This window comes from Suricata suricatta, chromosome 4 (genome assembly GCF_006229205.1).
Source record: "Suricata suricatta isolate VVHF042 chromosome 4, meerkat_22Aug2017_6uvM2_HiC, whole genome shotgun sequence".
NCBI classification, from domain to species: domain Eukaryota; kingdom Metazoa; phylum Chordata; class Mammalia; order Carnivora; family Herpestidae; genus Suricata; species Suricata suricatta.
In genome coordinates this window covers 68,645,091-68,665,392 of record NC_043703.1, presented here as the reverse complement: position 1 = coordinate 68,665,392, position 20,302 = coordinate 68,645,091, and the positions used below count along the sequence as shown (strand labels likewise).

General features: G+C 41.0%; 1 protein-coding gene across 1 annotated transcript in view; it reads left to right on the top strand.

Annotated features, from left to right (window-relative positions):
• B3GLCT (beta 3-glucosyltransferase) overlaps positions 1-20,302 on the top strand; it is a 93,656-nt gene that overhangs the window by 33,944 nt on the left and 39,410 nt on the right. Inside the window, exons 7-10 of the mRNA XM_029938477.1 lie at positions 2,257-2,393; positions 7,760-7,823; positions 13,602-13,721; positions 15,368-15,437. Coding sequence (XP_029794337.1) covers positions 2,257-2,393; positions 7,760-7,823; positions 13,602-13,721; positions 15,368-15,437 — 391 coding nt within the window. The remainder of the gene's footprint in view (positions 1-2,256; positions 2,394-7,759; positions 7,824-13,601; positions 13,722-15,367; positions 15,438-20,302) is intronic.

The following is a 20,302-nucleotide window of genomic DNA, read 5'->3' as shown; positions in this document are numbered from 1 at the left end:
ATCCTAATAATCTAGCCTCACATTCAGATCATACCACTTACCTGTTCAAAAACTTCCATCTTCAGCTAAGATAGTTTGACCTGATGCTGCATTTTAGGGTGGCAATGATTTTCTTCTATCACTTCTATTGTCTTTCACATTCTGTTGTTGCTTTTGAAAATTCAACTGTATGCTTTGCTTTAGTTCCTTTAAAAGAAATGTGTATGCCCTTTTCCCCTCAAGCTGCTTTTAAGATTTCCTCTATCTTTGGTTTTTTTGACCATCTACCTCTGTGGCCTCCTCTGGTGTTTATAGAGCTTCTTGAATCTATGGCTTGCTGACTTTTGTTAGTTTTAGAAGATTTTAAGGCTATATTGCTTCAAATGTTGGCTCAGTTTTATTCTATTCCTCCACCTATTCTGGTATTCCCATTTTCCATGTGTTTTGGAACTTCTCACTCTGTCCCATATTGCTTTTATGCTTTTTTGTGTTTTCCTATTTTTGTTTTCTTTTTTGTACATTAATCTGGATATTTTTTACAGACTTACCTTCCAGGTCACTAATCCTTCCTTCTCTTGTGTCTAATATCCTCTTGATTTCCTAATTTTAGTTATTGCAGTGTTCGGTTTTAGAATTTCTATTTGCCTTTTGTTTATTATTCTAGCTCTTTGGTGAAATTCTTTATCTTTTCATCTATTTCCTTAAATATGTGAATGCTACTTATTTTTTGATAACTGCAGAATTTGATTTATCTGTGCATCTCATTTCTCTTTTTTTTTCCTCTTTGTTTTTGTTGTGCTGTTTTTTGGCACGTGTGGTAATTTTTCACTAAATGCCAGATATTTTATGTGAAAAATAGAAGAGGCCGTGGATGATATCCCTGTCTATAGAAGCAATATTTTTCTGGGTTGTAGACCTTCTTTGGATTTACAAACTGCCCTTACTCCTAAATGCCTTTCTTTTAGTAGACCCTGCTCATGAGCTTTTGGTCAGTAATTAGGCGTTCTACTGCTGCTTTCCACTTGGTTCTTCTCTTAGTTTTTGTTTGTTTGTTTTTGGTTTTCCTTTTTTTTTTTTGCCTAGGAGTTGAAGGGAAATCGCATGCAGAATTTGGGACTCATTTCTCTGGATCCACTTAAATCTCTACCTGCTTGGCAGCCTCCAGCCCCACCCACCCTCTAAGTCCAGCAGGCTGCAGAGTCCCAGCTGCCGCCGTCTGTCTGGTGCCATTCTCTGCTATGGGAACCAGCAAATTCCTTGAGGGTAAAAGGAAGTGACATTGGGGTTCCCATGGATGGGCTTCCCTTCTTTCTCGGTTATTTGCCCTCATCTACTTTGTTTTCTGATGCCCTCGATTATGTGGTTTAAGTATTTTCTTCAGCTTTACTACTTGCTCTCAGGGGGAGAGCAGGTCTGATCCAGCTATTCTCTTCTGGCCAGAAGTGCAAGTCTTCTCCTGCACTTTGAGTAAAGTCTGCGTTACTTTCCATGGGCGTCTAAAATGCACGCTCTGCTGTCCCCCGACTGTGTCTTTCATACCATAGCTCCCCATACCCACTATATTCCTGCCACATTGGACTTCCTGTTTTATCTAATGTATCAAGCTTGTTCTTCCCTTTGGACTCTGTATTAACTGCCTTGAGGGATGTCCCCCAGGGTGTGCATAGCTGGCCCCTTGGTATTATTTACTCTCAGTTCAGATGTTAGCTCATGAGAGGTTCCTGTCTTTGCAGGGAAGTCCCTGGGCACTCTGGGCACATCATAGCACATTGCAGTCACCACCTGAACCTGCTTTATTGACTTGTTTTCTGTGTGTCCACCCTTGTATCAACTGCAAACCCATGTGGTGTGGGATAGATGTTAAATGTTAATTGAACGAATGAATAAATGAATAAAACAGGCTCTGATTCTGGAAGGAATTTTTCAGATCCTCCATTGCAGATATCAGTATGGCATAAAGGAACACTGTTTTCTTTGCCTTAATAGTATTTTGATGTAGACTTTTCTATAAAATACCACTTTTATATGTTTATGACATAAAGACAACTAACATTTCGTTGATCCTGTTAATGTACTAAGCCACTCTCTTTGTGAAGCTTATGCCACCATCCTTATCATAGAATGCGTTTTTGTTAAAATGCTTTCGAGAGTAATAACCTGTGCTAATTCTCTACCATCCAGAGTATTTAATTAACTAAAATTAATGATATGACTTTGGTTTTGGTCGTACATGAAATGGCTTTTTAAGAAATGACATTTTATGTCTTTATTTGACAGGAATGGTTTTTAGGAAAAGCATTACACGATGAAGAGTCTACAATAATTCACCATTATGCCTTTTCTGAAAATCCTACCATTTTTAAATATCCAGACTTTGCTGCTGGCTGGGCTCTTAGTATGCCACTCGTAAACAAGTAAGAATTTATTAGACTGTGTGTGTGTGTGTGTGTGTGTGTGTGTGTGCGCGCGAATCAGCTTCTGTTTCACGGAGTACTGTAACTGATGGATCTCAAGTGAGTTTTGCGGCCGGAGGCGATGTGTGGTGGGGAGGGAAGACACGGAGCCTGAGGCCCTTGAGGTTCTTGCTTCTGCTCTGTCACTTACTAATCCCCTCAGACTGAGTACTCATCCCTTCCTTATTTCCTCTTCCTCACCTGCAAAATGAGGTAAATAATAAATTGTGGGACTAAGGGAGGGCACATAAGAACTCTGAGAACTCTCCATCCAGAAGGGTTATTACTATTATTAATGGATCTAGTTAGCTACGCATATGATTTTGATTGTCAGTAAGAAAATGAATCCGTAATATGTCCAGGGGTGGGAGCTGATGACAAATAAAGTGCGTGGGTATACACGTTTAAACATGGGCCAGGCAAGAGGGACACTTAATCAGAGGCTCTAAAGCTGTTCAGTCCTCGATCTTTGTGTGTATAATCACAATAGTGCTTTTTTTCAATGTGAAAAGAAAAGATAAAATTAAGTTGTAATTCAGGAGAGCTATGATTGTTGACATGCTTTTAATTCGAACGCTCCAGATTAATTCTTATGTGTTTTTGTTCTTTAGGGAAGAGAAAGTTGATAAAGTGGATGTGGTCTTTGTATCTTCAAAGATAAAGAGTTTCTGTTTTCTCATATTGGGTGCGTTGTTTCTAGGGTTTAGAGTCTCTGAAAACTTTTGAGCCTGTTGTGGATGTGGGCTAGGTAGACATGGTGGTGGTACCTTCTCATTTGTGGCTGGCCAACACTTGTTGACTACTCCCTTGACATTTGAAAGTGTTTGTTTTGTTTTGTTACAGTGTAAGACCCTCCCTCCCAGTGTAGAATCCAGAAAAGGACAGTAACAACAAAACTTCCATGTCGTATAGCCTTTCTTGCCACTAGAGAGCAGCCAAGGGAGGTGGGCTCCACTAGGCAGATGCACTCAGTTCTACGGGGGAGGGGACAGTACATGGTGGTACATTTGGCTTGAGGGGTCATGATAGGGGAGGAGTCCTGGCTGGCAGCTGAGACAGTAGCTTCCTGATGTAGGAGCTTCCTGATGGTGGCAGAGGCCACAGCTCCTTGACGGCCCATTTCTGTAGTATAAATCTGGAGGTTGTTCTTGGAATCTCAGCCTAGAGTCTCTCCATTCAGACTGTCCAGTAATTCTGTCGGCCGACTCTATGCATTAATAGATGCACTTTGTGCCTATACTGGCCAGAGTGGATTCTGTTGTCTCTAACTAAAATGTGTGTCCCACAGACCCATCCCAAGACTACCGGGCGAGGACGCCCTGCCCCCAGCCTGTGCCAGGCATGCCTGGGAGGGCTCATACATTTTCCCTGCCCCATTCTTGGAAGGGCTGGGCAGGAGGGGAGGGGGAACAAGAACAGAGTTGTCCTTTCCTTCCCACCCAGCACTGGTTTGCCTGGCTCTGCTCTCCGCAGGGGGGAGGGGAGAATATTCTGTTTCAGTGGCCCAGGATCATCTTTATTCTCAAATTCATTAAGCTTGGGTCTGCTGCAGCTGAAGACCCCAGGATGCTCTCTCCCACTGTGACCCGCAGCCCTGTGTTTGGGCCCAGTTTGGCCTCCTGTGTTCGGTCTGGATGCTGTAGAGCCATGAACGGCACATTCCAGCCCTGCAGCTGTTCCCTGTGGCTTCGGGATTCTTGGCCCTGGCATAGCCTTCCTCTGGTCTGTCCTCACCCTCGGTACATGGCTTCAGAGCCTGGAATTGTGGGGGCCACCTTCTGGTGGCTGTGGTTTCTCTGACTTGGGAGTTAGAAGCCTTTCATCAGTCTATTTGTCTTCTGTTTCTTAGAGAACCAAGTCCCCCAAGAGAGGGACAAGTACTGGTGTACCCTAATTCTGACCCTGGAGCCCATTTGTAGGACTCATTAATTTAATCAAAATTAGAAGTCTCTTAGGAAGAAGAGGAAGCTCCTATATTGTGTAGGCAATCAACAGCACCCCCTACAGCAGTCTCCTTTTTTAAAATTTTATTTTAATTTTAAGGCTTATTTATTTTTGGGAGAGAGAGAGAAAGAGAAAGAGAGCAGGGGAGAGGCAGAGGGAGACACAGAATCTGAAGCAGGCTTCAGCCACCCAGGCACCTCCTCCCCCAACTTTGTCTTCTTTTCTTGACTTTATGGCCCACTCAGTAGGTAGGGCAACTGTTTACAGTTACCTAAGTATTCTCCTACTCAAGTCCCTGGAAAAACTGGTTACTTAAAAACATTTTACGACACACACTTTTTTAGACTATTTTGCACCAAAAACATTTGCCCTAGCAATCCCACAGTAATAAGTTTTGGATTAACATTGCCTAACATTTATTTCCTGGTGATCCCTCTGTGTGATCTTCTAAAAAAGCATCAGTAAAAAAGTACTTGCACTTTTGGAGACATTTACAATAAGATGATCTCTTCAAATAGTTGTTTTTACAGAACACTATTACTGGTTTTTTCTGTTGGTTTTCCACCAGTAAAACTTGTCTATGGGGCACCTGGGTGGCTCAGTCGGTTGAGCATCCGGCTTCGGCTCAGGTCATGATCTCACAGTTTGTGGGTTCGAGCCCCACATCAGGCTCTGTGCTGACAGCTCTGAGACTAGAGCCTGCTTTGGAATCTCCCTCTTTCTCTGACCCTCCCCTGCAAGTACTGTCTCTCTCTGTCTCTCAAAAAAAAACCAAAAACCAAAAAACAACAAACGCCAAAACCAAAAACATTAAAAAAAACTTGTCTAGATTTCCTTCAATAGTTTGCTCTTTTGACTAGCTTATAAATGGGACTGTAAAAGTCAGCTAGGAACTTTTCCTAATATGGAGGTGAAGAGGCCCTCTGTCTGTTGCAAGTTTCTAGTCTGGATGCTTGTGTCTTAGAGCTGTATAATTGGGACATGACTTAATGCCTTCTAAAAATAGGCAGGCTGAATATCAAATGTCATGTGTTCCAGGAACTGAGTATTTAATGAGGAAATATTTTATCTAAGTAATTGGAATTTCTGCCCTCAACTGTTTTTTTCTGGCATTGTTGCTTACTGAAATTAGCATTTGGAATACCCTGTCTTGTTGTATAGGAAAGTAAAGCCTAGTTCCCACATTTAGGACTTGCCTTTTAAATTAGGTGAATGCCCTGCACACTTTTAGAACTTGACCACATTTTCAAGGTAATTGACTTAGGCTCAGGGTGTCAGTGAGGTTGACCCATTGACATGAAGTTTGTGATGTTGAAATAACCCTCCCTTAAGGTGATGGTGAAGTCCATGGGCTGCGAGGCATGGCCACTTAAGACTGTCAGCATCCAGGGCACATGGGTGGCTCAGTAGGTTGAGCATCCGACTCTTGGTTTTGACTCTGGTCACAGTCTTGTCATTGCTGAGCCTGTTTGTGATTCTCTCTTCTCCCTCTCTCTCTGCCGCTCCCCTGCTCATGCTCTCTCTCTCAAAACAAATAAATAAACTTAAAAAATGTCAGTATACATGTCTGTTTGTCCTCAAATTACTCCGTGTCCATCTTAAAGGAAATTTTGTCAGTGGTCTTCAAGTTTTGCCTCTTTGAGATTTCCCTCCCAAATACAGATTTTCAAGAATGGAATGCGAAAGAAACTTAAGAAGTCAAAAAAGAAGAGAGCATGTTGAGGGCAACAAGTCGGAGGCATTTAAAGTCTAGTAAGAAGCGGCATGTCATGCATGGCCATCTGACAGTGGATGTCACGTGCCATTTGGTTCCCATCACAATTCTGTGTCCCTTGACAGTAAGCCCAGGGGTGACTTTTTCTGCCTTCAGAGTCTGAATGTGATCTGATCATATCTTGGAGGCACTTGGCAGGAGTCCAGATTCCAAAGTTAAAAACTGGCTCAAACTGAGCAGAAATCGAACTGGACAGGATTCCATGCCAGGGCAGGTGTTTTTTCTCTTCCTACCTATCGGGAGCCTATCTGAGAATGCGGTCTTTGTGCGTGTCCTTGCCTGCTCCTGCTGACAAGTCCATGTGAAGGAATGTGACCGAGATTCCATGGCTGTCTTTGGAGCTCCCTGCTGCCGAGCTGCATTCCTACCCACCTTGAGGCAAATGCTTTAATACTACACACAAATTATAACCCATGTCCTTCTTTGTCCTTTCTCTAATTAGAAGGAAATTTCTAAAGAAATCTCTGTGGTTCAGTGAGGCTGAAAACTCAGTAACGACTTTTGACACTTATTACTACTTTTCCTTTAAAAATCACTATTATTTCTCTGCAGTTAAAATATGTGTTGGGGGGTTGTAATTGAAACTGATGGTCTAGTTTCTAGCCCTGTTGCAAACACAGAACCGTATGCATTTCAGTGGTCTGGGTAAGCACGTAATTCTACCTCACTGAGCTTGCAATCAAAGCATATCTTGACCTCATCCATCCAGGCAGTCACTGATGCTCCTTTTGGCCAGGCACGTGGGTGGGGGGGGCGCGCGCGGCGTTGGTAATGCAAGAAACCGTAGCACGGAAGGGGACTCTTGCACAACTGGATGTAGCACATGTGATAAAACTAATGGAGCTTCCTTCCTGTCCTGGGAGCAAAGGAAGTTTCCATTTGTGCTGCTAGACAAGTCTGGCTAAGTTCTGGAGAAAGTACCCTTGAGCTTGATCTTGAACAACAGTTTGCCAGGTCAACTTTGGGTGTGGGTGTGCCAGGCAGATGTTTGGCAGGAGAGAAGATGGGCAGGTGGGCGCTGTGGGCACAGTGGGTCAGTGCTAAGAAGCTGGGCATGGTGATGTTCTCCTCTGCACTGAAAGGAGCCACTGAACATTTCTTTAAGGAAGAAAAGGACCTGAAGTGTTTTTTTTCTTTCTTTCCTGAAACCACATTCTCTCTCCTCCTACAAACTCCACAAACTGTAGTTCCTTTGGGTTATTAAAAGAAGACGGAAAAGTAGCAGCTTTTGTTTCTCTCTCATGCAAGTCTTTTCTTTTTCTGACTTCTTACTCTGTTAGTATTTGGTGTAAAGATTATCAGGAATCAACAAACTTTGTGGCTTTGTTTTTAAGGCATTTAATTTAGCCTTTTGTATTTCACATTATTTGCCAGATGTTGAAACAATGAATGTTCCATTTGCAAGAAGGCTTGCATTCATTTCCTGGCCAACAAATAATTCCATTTTCACAAGTGCTTTCCCTCAAGGAAATGTGAAGCTCTTTTAATTTTATGTTACAGTATGTACTTTTATCTGTTTTCAAACATTAGAAGGTCTTGAGAATGTATTATTCTTGTTGATGCTTCTTCTGATGAAAAAAAACCCCCTCAAATTGTATCTATTTTCCAGGCTTACCAAGAGGTTGAGGAGTGAATCTCTGAAATCCGACTTTACAATAGATTTAAAACATGAGGTACGTCTTGTCTTGTTTTCTTTTTTAAAAGTCGTAGTAACTGAGAATTCACATGTTTTGATATAAAAGGTGTTTTTTGTTCCCTACCAGTGTATCCCTTCCCAAAGCATCTGCACATTTTCTCCCCCACAAGGTAATTCTTCTCCAGCAAATTAGGTCTTTGTCTTTAGATTCACTTTTATCATGTAGGTGGAGAAGGAACAGTGAAAAAAGTTGCATCTGTGATTCTTGATTTTCTGTTTTTAACATTTATGTATTTTTGAGAGACAGCGCACGAGCAGGGGAGGGCAGAGAAAGAGGGAGACACAGAATCCGAAGCAGGCTCCAGGCCCTGAGCTGTCAGCACAGTCTGACATGGAGCTCGAACTCACAGACCACAAGATCATGACCTGAGCTGAAGTCAGCTGCTTAACTGACCGAGCCACCCGGGCACCCCTTGATATTTTTTTTAAAGCTAGGTGGATGAGGGCAGAGGTGGATTTCTAACAGCAGGCACAAATGTCATTAAAGTATCTTTGTTCTTCGGTGCTTTGGAAGTATGCATGCCGAGGTCATGTCTCTGTGCTTGGCCCCCTGGGGCAGAATCGAGCCAGTTGTCCCAAGCAGGCAGCTGTGGCATGCCAGCCGGGACGCCGGCATCCCCGGCGTCTAGTGGACATCTGGGACCAGTCATCCTAGAGGCAGGTGTCCTGTCATTAATTGTCCCCGAATCATTGTTAAGAAGGTTTCTTTGTGGGTTTCATCCACAGGCAAACCTCACTGCCTAAAGCAGCCCCGCCCTGCACTCTGCAGGAATCTGTGTCCAGTGGGGTCAGTCTGGACACGCGCTGCTGGCCAGCTGCCGGGAGCAAGTAAGGGCACTCACAAGACCTTGCCTTCTTAGGTGTTTGAAGGTGATGAAATAGCCTATTTGAGGAGAAATATACATGTAAAAAAGTCATTCTTCACTTCCACAGAAAGGAAAGAACGACTAATTAAAAGCGCAGGCCTGCCTAGATATTTTTAATGAAACGTCAGCTTTGGTATAGACACCCAGGTTCAGGAATCTATTAAAAATTAAATACACACAGAAAATATTTCGAACTGATGTGAAGGGTGTGAAGATCAGTCAGTGGCTAAAAGCCCACCACCACCTGGCGTAAGAGCTAGAACATCATTAGTGGCTTTGAGACCACCTGAATGGGACTTTCCTGTGTCCCCTTGATTCTCACTTAAACGCTTCCTTTGAATTCTCTATTCCTTTTCTCATAGTGTATATATCATATGACCGTATCTCTGAATAACATATTATGCAGGTTTTTAAAAATGTTTATTTTTGAGAGAGAGAGAGAGAGATGGAGTGTGAGAGGGGGAGGGGCAGGGAGAGAGGGAGACACAGAATCCGAAGCAGGCTCCAGGCTCTGAGCTAGCTGTCAGCACAGAGTCTGATGAGGGGCTGGAACTCATGAGCCGTGAGATCATGACCTGAGCCGACGTCGGCCACTTAACTGACTGAGCCACACAGGTGCCCCCATATTATGCAGTTTTGTGTTCTGGATATCATATAAACTGAATTGTACCATGAGTATTGTTCTAACTCGAAGCTCATCCATGTGGCCATGTACAGCCCTAATGGACTTATTTTCACTTCCTGCAGTAATCTCTCCTAGGGCTGTATCAGTTTACTTATCCATTCTCCTGGTGCTGGGCTTCTGGATTGTCATGGCTTTTCTGCTGCTGTCATAATCATTACTTCTAGGAGTATTTTGGACGTGTGTCATGACGATCATCTGCAGGGGTTTCCCTAGAGCAGAGGCCTTTCAACTATTGATTTTTGACTGTGACCCACTTTAAAAAATACATTTTCCATTATGACCCAACATATCAGTGTGTGTTATTACTGTGTTTTCTTCTTGATTTCTAACTTAGTATTACTGTGGTCTATAGAAATATTTTCAAGTTTGCTTTATTGCCTGGTTCATGTTCACTTTTCATAAATGGAGTAAAAGATCTATATGCTATAATTTGGGGGGGGTATAATATTCTCTTTATTAGATTAAAGGGGAAGTAGATTTAATCTAATAGGTTAATCTTCCTTCCTTTCCCTTTCCTTCCATCTACTTTTGTCTGCTTGATCTATCACTTATTAAGGGAGGAATGGGAAAATCTTCTATAATTATGGTGGATTTGACAGTGTCTCTTCTTGTAACTGTCAGCTCTTGCCTGTTATACTGAGCCTCTGTTAACGAAATGCTTATAGGCTCACAATCATTACGTCTTCTTAGGAATTTATCTTTATCTCTTGTGATGCTCTTTGCCCTAATGTGTATTAAATGTGTATTTAATGTTATGAATATTTCCTTACCAGCTTTCTTTTGGTGTTTGCTTCATAATTATCTCTCATCTTTTTCTTACAACCCCTTTGTGTCCTTATTCATTGATTGAGGGGGGGGGAGGGAATGTATGCATGTGGGATGAACAGGGGTAGAGGGAGAGAGATAATCTTAAGCAGGCTCTATGTTGAGCATAGATGCACTTCTCTTAAAAAAGACATTATTTTTTTTTTCTCTCCCAGTTTGCCAATCTTTGTCTTTAAGCCGGATACCAAATTTACATTTACACTGAACATGATTACCATTATATTTGAATTGATTCCTGACACTTCATTTTATCCCTTACCCCTAATTTTATATGGTTCTTTTTAAAAAGTCCCTTACTTTCTAGGGCAGCGGGGTGGCTCAGTTAAGTGTCTGACTTCAGTTCAGGTCATGTTCTCACAGTTCGTGAGTTTGAACCCCATATCAGGCTCTGTGCTGTCAGTTCAGAGCCTGCTTTGGGTCCTCTGTCCCTCTCTGTCTCTGCCCCTTGCCTGACTGTGCATGCACTCTCTCAAAAATAAACAAACATTTAAAAAAAATGTCCTTACTTCCCATATAGATTGTTCCCCGCCCAGCCCCCGCATTTCCCCCTTCTCTGCTATTTTGGAAGTTCAGTCTCTATATCTGTAACTTACTGTTTAATTTAAAAATTTTTTTTTAACATTTATTTACTTATGAGAGACAGCATGAGTGGGATAGGAGTAGAAAAAGGGAGATAGAATATGAAGCAGGCTCCAGGTTCTGAGCTGTCAGCACAGAGCCTGATGTGAGGCTTGAACCCATGAACCGCGGTATCATGACCTGAGTCGAGGTTGGACACTTAATTTACTGAGCCACCCAGATGCACCCCCACCAAAAAAATTACTGGTTAATTTAAATATTTTAACATGCATTCTTAACAATGGCTAATTAATTTATCACATAAAAAAATTCAAGGGACTTAGAATAATTTAACTCTGATTACCCCCATTGTGATTTATATATTTTTTGTTGTCTAGTATTTTTTAAATCCGTCAACTTAAATATTATCTTTATGTAGTTAACATTTGTATTAGCTGAACCATGTATTTACTGGGATCAGTTTTATTTTTCCTGAAGCATATCCTTTAGAATTTCCAATAGTGAGGTAATAAATTCTCATTTTTTCCCTTTAAAAACATTAGTATTGGGGCACCTGGGTGGTTCAGTGGCATCTGACTCTTGACCTCAGCACAGGTCTTGATCCCAGGGTTGTGAGTTCAAGCCTGGAGTTGGTCTCCACACTGGGTGTGAAACCTACTTAACAACAGCAACAACAAAAGAACAAAAGGTTACTGTCAGCTTTGTTCCTGAAACATAGTTACCGTGTGTTTACAGTTGTAGGTTGTCTGTCATTTTCTTCAGTCACAGTGGGGTCATGGCACTATGTTCTGGTAATTGACTAGGAAATAAACATCAGTCTAGGGCTTCTTTGTAGGTAATCTCTCATTCTCTTTGCTTGCTTTCAAGATTGTTTCTTTCTTTGTCTTTGGTGTTCTGCAACTTCACTAGGAGATATCTAGATGTAGACTTAAAAAAATCCTGCTTGAGATTCATTGACCCTTACATAATTTTGGAAATTCTCAGCCATTGTCTTTTCAAGTATGTTCTCATCCCCATTCTCTCTGTTATCTTCTCCTGGATCTGAGCTAGCTCTCTGAACTTTTCTCTTACATTTCCCACTTTGGTTTCTGTTGTGCTATTTCAGATAATTTGGGGACCTTCATCTTTTAGTTCCCTAATTTTTTTTAAAGTTTATTTATTTATTTTGATAGAGAGAGGGAGAGAGAAAGAGTGAGAGAGAGCAAGCGAGGGAGCACAAGCAGGGTAGGGGCAGAAAGAGGAAAGAGGAGAGAGAGCATCCCAAGCAGGTTTTGCACTGTCAGCACAGAGCCCGAAGCCAGCTTGAACCCACGAGCCATGAGATCATGACCTGAGCCGAAGGCATAACTTAATTTACTGAGGCACCCAGGTGCCCCTAGTTCCCTAATTTTTTATTCTCCTGTGTTTAATATGCTATTTATTCTAACCATTACATTTTTCATTGTAATTGGTTTTATTTTTAAAAGTTTTAGAAATTTCTTTTTCAAATTTGCTTATTTTATATAACCTTTAAACACATTTTTTGCTTAAGTGTGAAAGTGTTTACTTCTCTATGAAACTATATTTCACATAGTAATTTTATAATTTGTTTTTGATAATTCCAAGACCTGCAGTCTTTTTGGTCTGATTAAGTTTGGTCTCCTGGCTCTTGATCATTAGCTCATGTCCTTGTGCATTTTTATGATTTTTCTCTGAGCCATCTTGCTTGGAACTGTATCTGTGGTAACCCTCTGAGTCCTACATTATGAGCATGGGTTCCCCAGGAAGGATTTGCATTTGCTTTTCCTGCTGCTAGAGGGTTATACTGACTTGGGGCCACTGTAAATTACTGTTTGAAGTGTTTTTTTTAAATATTTTTTTAATATTTATTTTTATTATTGAGAGAGAGAGAGAGAGAGAGAGAGAGAGACAGCATGAGGATGGGAGGGTCAGAGAGAGAGGGGGAGACTCATAATCCAAAGCAGGCGCCAAGCTCCGAGCTGTCAGCACAGAACCTGGCTCAGACTCACAAACCATGAGATCATGACCTGAGCCGAAGTCCAATGCTTAACTGACTGAGCCACTAGGCACCCGTTTGAAGTGTTTTGGACCACACTGGAGGCAGAAATTAGGGAGGCTTGGGATTTGATTACAAAATCTCAAAGGAGACTTAGAGATGATTTTTCCCCTCCATCCAGCTCCCGAGTCCTAGCTCTGTGGTGGGGCTTGCTCTTAGGTCCCTCCCTCGTCGGGCGCATCATAGTCTTTCTTTTCCTCCTACCGGCACTACCAGAGCCCTCCACCTACTGAGGAAAATTACCCGTTGCCCTTTTCCAGGCTCTTCCTTTTGCATTTTTGTCCTCACAGGTTCCATCCTTTTGTGGCAATTTAGCAATCCATTTAAAATTATTTTGAAGAGATTTTCTCCAACAGTTTTAGATGTTTTCAACAAGTTGGTTAGTTAAAGGTATGTAATTGCCATCCTGCAGAAAGCTAGACTCCCAGTAATATTTTCTTTCATCTTTCACAGCAATGTCTGAGAAACCCCAAAACAGCTTCCTTGCAGTGGCTTATGACAACTTTGGGATTGTTTGGAGGTCAGAACATGGATTCTTGTCAAGAAAAGATTAGATTGATTCATCTGAGATTACTATTTTTATAAGTAAAAAAAATCTGTTGGATATTGACAGATTGATATGGTTCAGTCTAAATGCTCTCTAGAAGGGGCCGTCTGCTTTCCCTTGGGATATTTCGTGCCTTCTAACAGTCATGGTGGGGTTGGCTGAGTTCCTTCATTTATAGCCGTCTCCTGTCCTGACAGATTGCTCTCTACATCTGGGACAAAGGGGAGGGGCCTCCCCTCACGCCAGTGCCTGAGTTTTGTACAGATGCTGGGAACTCCCACTGCGCTACCATGTTCCATTCTTTTCTACCACTTTGTGTAAGTAAGAGAAGAAAAGCTTTCTTGCACATCAAAGGAAAGCCCGTATGCTGTGCATGATGTTGTCCAGCACTTTACCTGTATCCGAAAAAGCCCCAACATCTGTTACGTGCCAGCTAAAAACTCTATATGCTCTTTCTACTAACAGTAGTCCTATAGGGTAAGCACTATTGGTACCCTATTTTCCACACGAGAAGAGAAGGGTGCTGAGAAGTACTTGTTCAGGGTCACACAGTGAGTCTGGGGGAGGGGAGTGAGTAGTTTGACAGAACAGACTCACTTTGGAGCCTTTGTGCAGAATTGCCTGCCATAGCTCTGCAGTGAGCCTGATGTTATTTCTCTTGGTGACACAGCATGTGTCTGCTGAAATGTCTAGTCCATTTTTCCCAGAAGGGTGATTTCAAGCCTTTCCTGTGATACCTAAGCTTTCTCCTCAATCCCGTCTCCTCTCAGCTGCAGACCTTGGTTTGATCTCACCTGAGACTGTCCAGAACTTTCAGAATGAACTGACTTGTTATGACATGCCCTTGGTTCAGTCCCTGAGATGAGCCTGAAGACCCCTGAAATTCACTAGGTGGTTAAGAGTTCTTCCTCATAAAGGAAAATATATGCATCATCCTCAAATGTTGTCTGTTCTTTCCAAGTTAGTCACACGGAAGTCTGTGTGAGGCATTTTGAAAGATGACTATAGGTACACACACACACACACACACACACACACAGCAATAATGGGAGAGAATCTGTAATGTTTGTTCAGTTCCCAAGGGGGAGAACCTGTCTATCTGGACATGATGTTTGGTTGTTCTTTAGGTAATCTGGTGGGGTCAGCCTCTGAGTACCTTGGGTTACATGACAAAGCGGTTGTTAGATGTCACTATAAATCACCCTCAAATGATGTTTGAGTCATGACTAAATATTATTAAAGGCCTAAGACAGACAATAAAGGGCTCAGAAGACCCCCATGAAGCAGTCCATGGCCTTGAGTGTCGCTGACCACAGTCTCTCCCTGTGTGCTCCCTTTCATTTGAGTGGTCAGCTTGGGCTGGGCCGGCTCAGGGCTCCATTATGGCCCCTCCTTCCCCCACCCAAGTATTTGAAGTAATCCTACATTTGGCAGAGGACAGGATGATGCTGTAGCCTAGACTTGGGTAGATAATACAGGGGCCATGAAAATACTTTCAACATCAAAGTAAGACCAGCCCACAGAAGGGAGTCCGCTTCTATTTGACACGAACACATCCTCCTGCTTCTCTCCCTTTGTTAAAATCTTCACCAGCTGGGAAGAGGAAAGGGAAGGTGACTAACATTTATTGGTTAGCTATAATGTGCTTAATAAATGTGGTAATAAAAGCAGCTTTGACTTGTGGCTATTCTGACCACTTTCTATATGAGCCGACTGAAGTCCGGGTGACACAGAGTGTATAGGGCGGGGCTGGGACTCGGGCCCACGTCTGGCTGATGTCAGAGGCCTTGTCAGCTCAAATACCATTCCTGTTTTTCTCTAAAACTTAATCCTGGAAATAGGTTTGATATCCTTGATATCGGTGAATTTCACCTCTATACCATGTGAGATCTGACATGGGTGTGAATGGGGATGTTAATATAACATAGACTCATATATGCATATATGTTTTCTTGTCTTTTAGGGAAATCCAGTGAAGAAAGAGGATATATTTTTTGCAGTAAAAACATGCAAGAAATTTCATGGTGATAGAAGTATGTTTTGTGTTATTCATTTTTATTGAACTTTTAAAATCTAAACTGCCTTTAAAAAAAAAAGTACAGACCAGATATAAACTGAAAAAAAGGGAGAATGACACATATATTGTTGAAGCGAAAGCAGTTATTTACTATTCCTCATCATACCACTTCAGTCACCAAGATCAACTAGAAAGGATAGTTTTGTATCGAAACAGTGTCCCTAGCCCTTCTGAATACTGTTCAGAGCAGTGTTTTAAATTGGAGATGGGAAATCTCAGCTGTGGTAATCTTGGACACACTGTGTGAATGACAATCCATTTTGCAGAACAACGTCCTATTTTGTCCATGCACCATCTCTGAACTGTACGAAGAATGTTAGAGGGGACTTCAAGGGGAGAGAATGCCAACCCAGGATGCTTTCTTGGAGACTAATCCTTCTTTTTGCATTATGTTGGATGCACACGTTGGAACTTTCAAAGTAAGATACGTGTGTGCTCACGAGAAGATTATGTTACCGAAAAGATGGCAGGTGGCTTATACACAGTGGTCCCTTCTTAAGGAAATCTTGGCATGCAGACGAATGTTGTTTTTGTTCAAGTTTTTGGTGTCATTACAGAATTCTACTAAGTTATGGTGATAATGTGGAAGAAAAAGCCCACCCTAAATATAAGTAGACATAATTTTTTTCTTTTTTTGCTTTATTTCAAGCTGCACTTTTCTGAAATTGAAAATTAGACAGTCTTTTGCATTTTCTAATTTTAGCATATATTCTAATTTTTTTCCATGAAAAGACTGTCGATTTCATGAAGAGTATGATATTTATGTAGAAGAGGTTTCTAAACCAGCTGTCGATTTCATGGGATTGGAGCTATGGGGGGGAGGTTCATTTATATAATTATTTGATAATAGGATTCTTATAAATTATATATTGAAGGGGAACATTTCCCAAAGAAAAGAATAATTTTATTTGGAATTGAATTGTTTAAAGATATCGACATCAATTAAAATCTGGTTGTGATGTACAGTTTCTTAGTAGTACATAACTGTAAACTTTTATGTTTCCCTAAAATAGTCATATAAAGTGCCAAGTTCTATTAAATCAGCCTAATATACACACTCATTGTACAAGGAGTCCTAAAGACTATTAAAAAATCAAAATAGTGTTAAAATTTTCATTATTCACAAATTTAATTTAGATTTAATATCTTTTTTTTTTTTTAATCTGTAAGGGCTTTTGGGGACAATTTTTGACATCTATAAAAAAGTATCAAAGGAAATGAATGAGGTGACTGCATTTTTTTTTATAGCCAGCAGAAGTTTTCAAATTGATATTATTTGATCTTGGAGCTGCACTTGGGAGTAGTGACTATTTTCATAATATCGATGTCAGGGATGGTAGTGGTGATATATTCTCTTTTGAGACATTTTTCAAGTGACGGTAAAGCAGTAAGATTAGGGGCCATCCATGTTGTCATTTTCATAGTCTATAGAAATGAAAAAAAAAAGGTTTGCTAATTTAATAGTTTGAATGATCTAGTTTATTGCTTTCTTATTGGCATAATCTTTTCAGAACTGCATCAAATGCTTTTATGTTTGAATTTTAAGTCAAAGGTCTTTAAAAATGGTAAGTCATAAAAGCCTGGAACATTAAAACCAAACCTCCCCCTCCCGAAGCTACCCAAGCCAGATGCATTGATTTGCTGATACGAATTTGGATCTGAGGTCATTAAAGCTTAAAAGCCAGTATTTGGCTTTCACAGTTGGGTTTCTGTGGCAAACCATGTTTAAACTTGAATGTTTATTTGAAAAGATGGTCTAAGGCAGCAGGACTTTAGGGACTTTGATTCCCTATTGCCTGAGGGAAGTGAGTCGGCCAGGCCCCGGGGCTCCTCCCCTCCTCTTGGACGGCTAGTCTAGCCACCAGTTGGCCCAGAGAGTCGTCCAGTAATCGTATTAGTTATGTGGAGGCCACCGTAGTAACTGCTTCTGCTGATCTTTTTTGCATTTGTGTTTTTTTACATACATTCTATCATCTGCCTTCATATTGACAATTCCATATGATGTGGTAATTAATTCCTTTGATAGTGTAGAGAAAGCCGAGTGTGGGACAAGACACAACTGGCCCACGTTCTTCTAGACTGTTGAGTAGGAGAGCTGGGACTCGGCTTTTCTGGCTCCAAATTCCAAATCCTTTTAGCCGCCGCACAGCTATAGTGTAATCTCGTTGGCTGTATTACAGTCTTAACACTTGATAAATAGTACTTGATATTCATGTCGATGACGTTCTGCTAGGCTCAAGGTCATTTCTGACTTGGCCGGAAGGTGGGAAAGCAGGCTTTTTATTTTCAGTAGCAATGGGGATAGCTGGGATTGAAATCCACAGATGATCTAAAAGATGAGCCAAGCTGTTTGGACAGGGGTGGTAGTCTATAGTGAAGCAGAATACAAGGACCAGGGTGTTTTTTTGTTTTTTCTTTTTTCTTTCCCTGTGCACTTTGTGGTAGAAACACGCGAAGTTACAAAGGCCAAATGACAAGGGGTGGGGGGAAGCTTAGATAAGACTGAAAACCTGAGAGTCAGTTATACTGTTAGAAATGGATCTGCTGGCCAGTTCTCACTTGTGTGTTCACTGCCCCCGGATCCATCAGGGGCAGGATAATATTGGCCACGTCCAGGATGAGGGACGGAACTTTCTCGTCAAGGCTCCAGTAAAGGCAAGGGAAAATATACATTGAACTCATTTTTTATATCCTCAATGGAGAATTGATCATAAAGGCAAGTTCTAAAATTAAAAAAAGTTATTTACATCTTGTACCTTTTTTTTTTTTTTTTTTTTTTTTTTGCCTAACAGTGAAACAGACATTATGTAACTGCTTTGTGTCCGTATTTTGATTTAAATGAAATAAAGCATTCTTAGGACACAGCAAAAAATATATTCTATCTTTTGGCTTAAGAAAGAAATACATATTGACACCATTGAAATAGCAACACGCTCTTGAGATGCAAGCAGTTAGCGAGGTTTTAAAGAAACTTTCAAAGTATTACATAAAGCAAATTAGGCATAGTCTGTAAAATTATATTTAAGCAAGGGAAAGGTCTCTGGAGTTTAAATATTCTGCTTATTCACTTCCTCTTGGGTTATGTGTTTTTCCACTGCGTGACGTGAGCTGTCAGAGAATGTAAAGAATTTTCTTTGCGCCACTTTGCCGTGTTCCTTTGCATATCTTAAGTATCTCGGGGCAGCCACTGTTTTGTTCATCAAGTGGCGGTCGTGAAATGCTCTCCTCCTGCAGCCTCCTCTGATTAAAGAGGTAACATTGCTATTTGCCCAGCTTTCAGTTCCTTTTCACAGCTTTCTGAGCACCTAAAAATAAACACACTTTATTCCTTTCAGATTGGGGAAAAAAAAACCCCACCCCACCCCGGTATCTTTACTGCAGTCATCTTGTCTGGAGGAGGCAAATCTGAACAGGGTTCTTGAGAGGAGTGTATGGTAGTGTGTTCTCTTTGATTCGAGAGGCTTCCAGGTACTGTGATACAAAGCATGAGGCTTGAAATAAAATGCAGCCAGATGGAAGGCTACACTCAAAGGATGTGATGAGATTAATTATTCAAGAGGACAGGAGTCAGGTGTTGCCTCATTCGGCTCTCTCCCTGGCTGTTGAACAGAGAGAGAGGTTCTCGATTGCCCGAAAATGTCGTTTTAGATTAGCCAGGAGGCATGCCTTTCCATTTTACATAGACCTCATCTTTAAAAGCAGGAATGATAGCACAGCTTTGGGGGGTTGGGTGTGTGACCCTCTCCTAAGGAGAGAGGAGCAGCCAAGGTTTTGTCATGGACGTGCCTGTGGAGCAAAAAGGTCCATTTGTCCATTGAAAAGAGCAGATTTCCTATTCAAGAGTCATTCATATTTGATTGTGTGGTAGGTTTTGTACATTGTTTAAGTGTCAAGTTCATTTTCACTTGTAATCAGAGTTTTGCGAGTAAATTCACCAGGGGTAAAAATGTGTGTTCTGCGCCTCATAGCGAGACACATCTCCTCCCGCTTCGAGTGTGTAAAGCCATGTGGAAGACGGATGCCATCTGTGCAGTGGGGTTTTTTTTTTTTAATAGGAAAGTATTCCTTTGCTCCAATTTTAAGTTATCTTGTGGCAAACCTTTTTGAAAGATGCATTGACTAGTGTTTTACTAGGTGGTAGAGAGTATGCTTCTCTGTATTGAAAATGAGGTGATGGATCATGTAACTATATTGAAATATGTTCTCTAAGTTTAATATCTTTAGGAATATGGTACCTCAAAATAAATAGAATGAATTCACTTTAGAATTCAAACAACGCTAATACAATAGACCAATACTTTAGAAGTTTTAGGGAATTTGGAATCAACCCTAGTTGAAAATAAAGGCTTTATTTACCTGCTGTTGCAGAAGACTTAGCCTAGCTCTAAATTCTTTATAGCTGCCAGTTATGCTGAACGCCAAGGGAATTATAATGATCAGGGGACAAGGGATAAAAATTGTTGAAACCTTTTGGGATTAGAGAATTATAAAACCTTACTACATTAAAATGGCTGATGTGTTTTAGACAATTGGTAATGGTGGCAACAGTCTTTTTAAATTTTTTTTTATTTTTTTAATTAAAAAATTTTTTTAATATAACACAATTTATTTTTTTAACATGTGCAATTATTTTCCGTCATTTACAATACAGTAGTTACAATGACACTCCAAACAGAAAAGCAAAGTAAAAAATCAAAACCCCCACTTCTATTTCATGTAATTAGACTTATACAGAAATTAGAAGGTTAAGTACCAACTAGTTAATCACCTAATTTCACAGCTATCTGAAGTGGCAATCGTTATATAGCAGCTTATCTATGA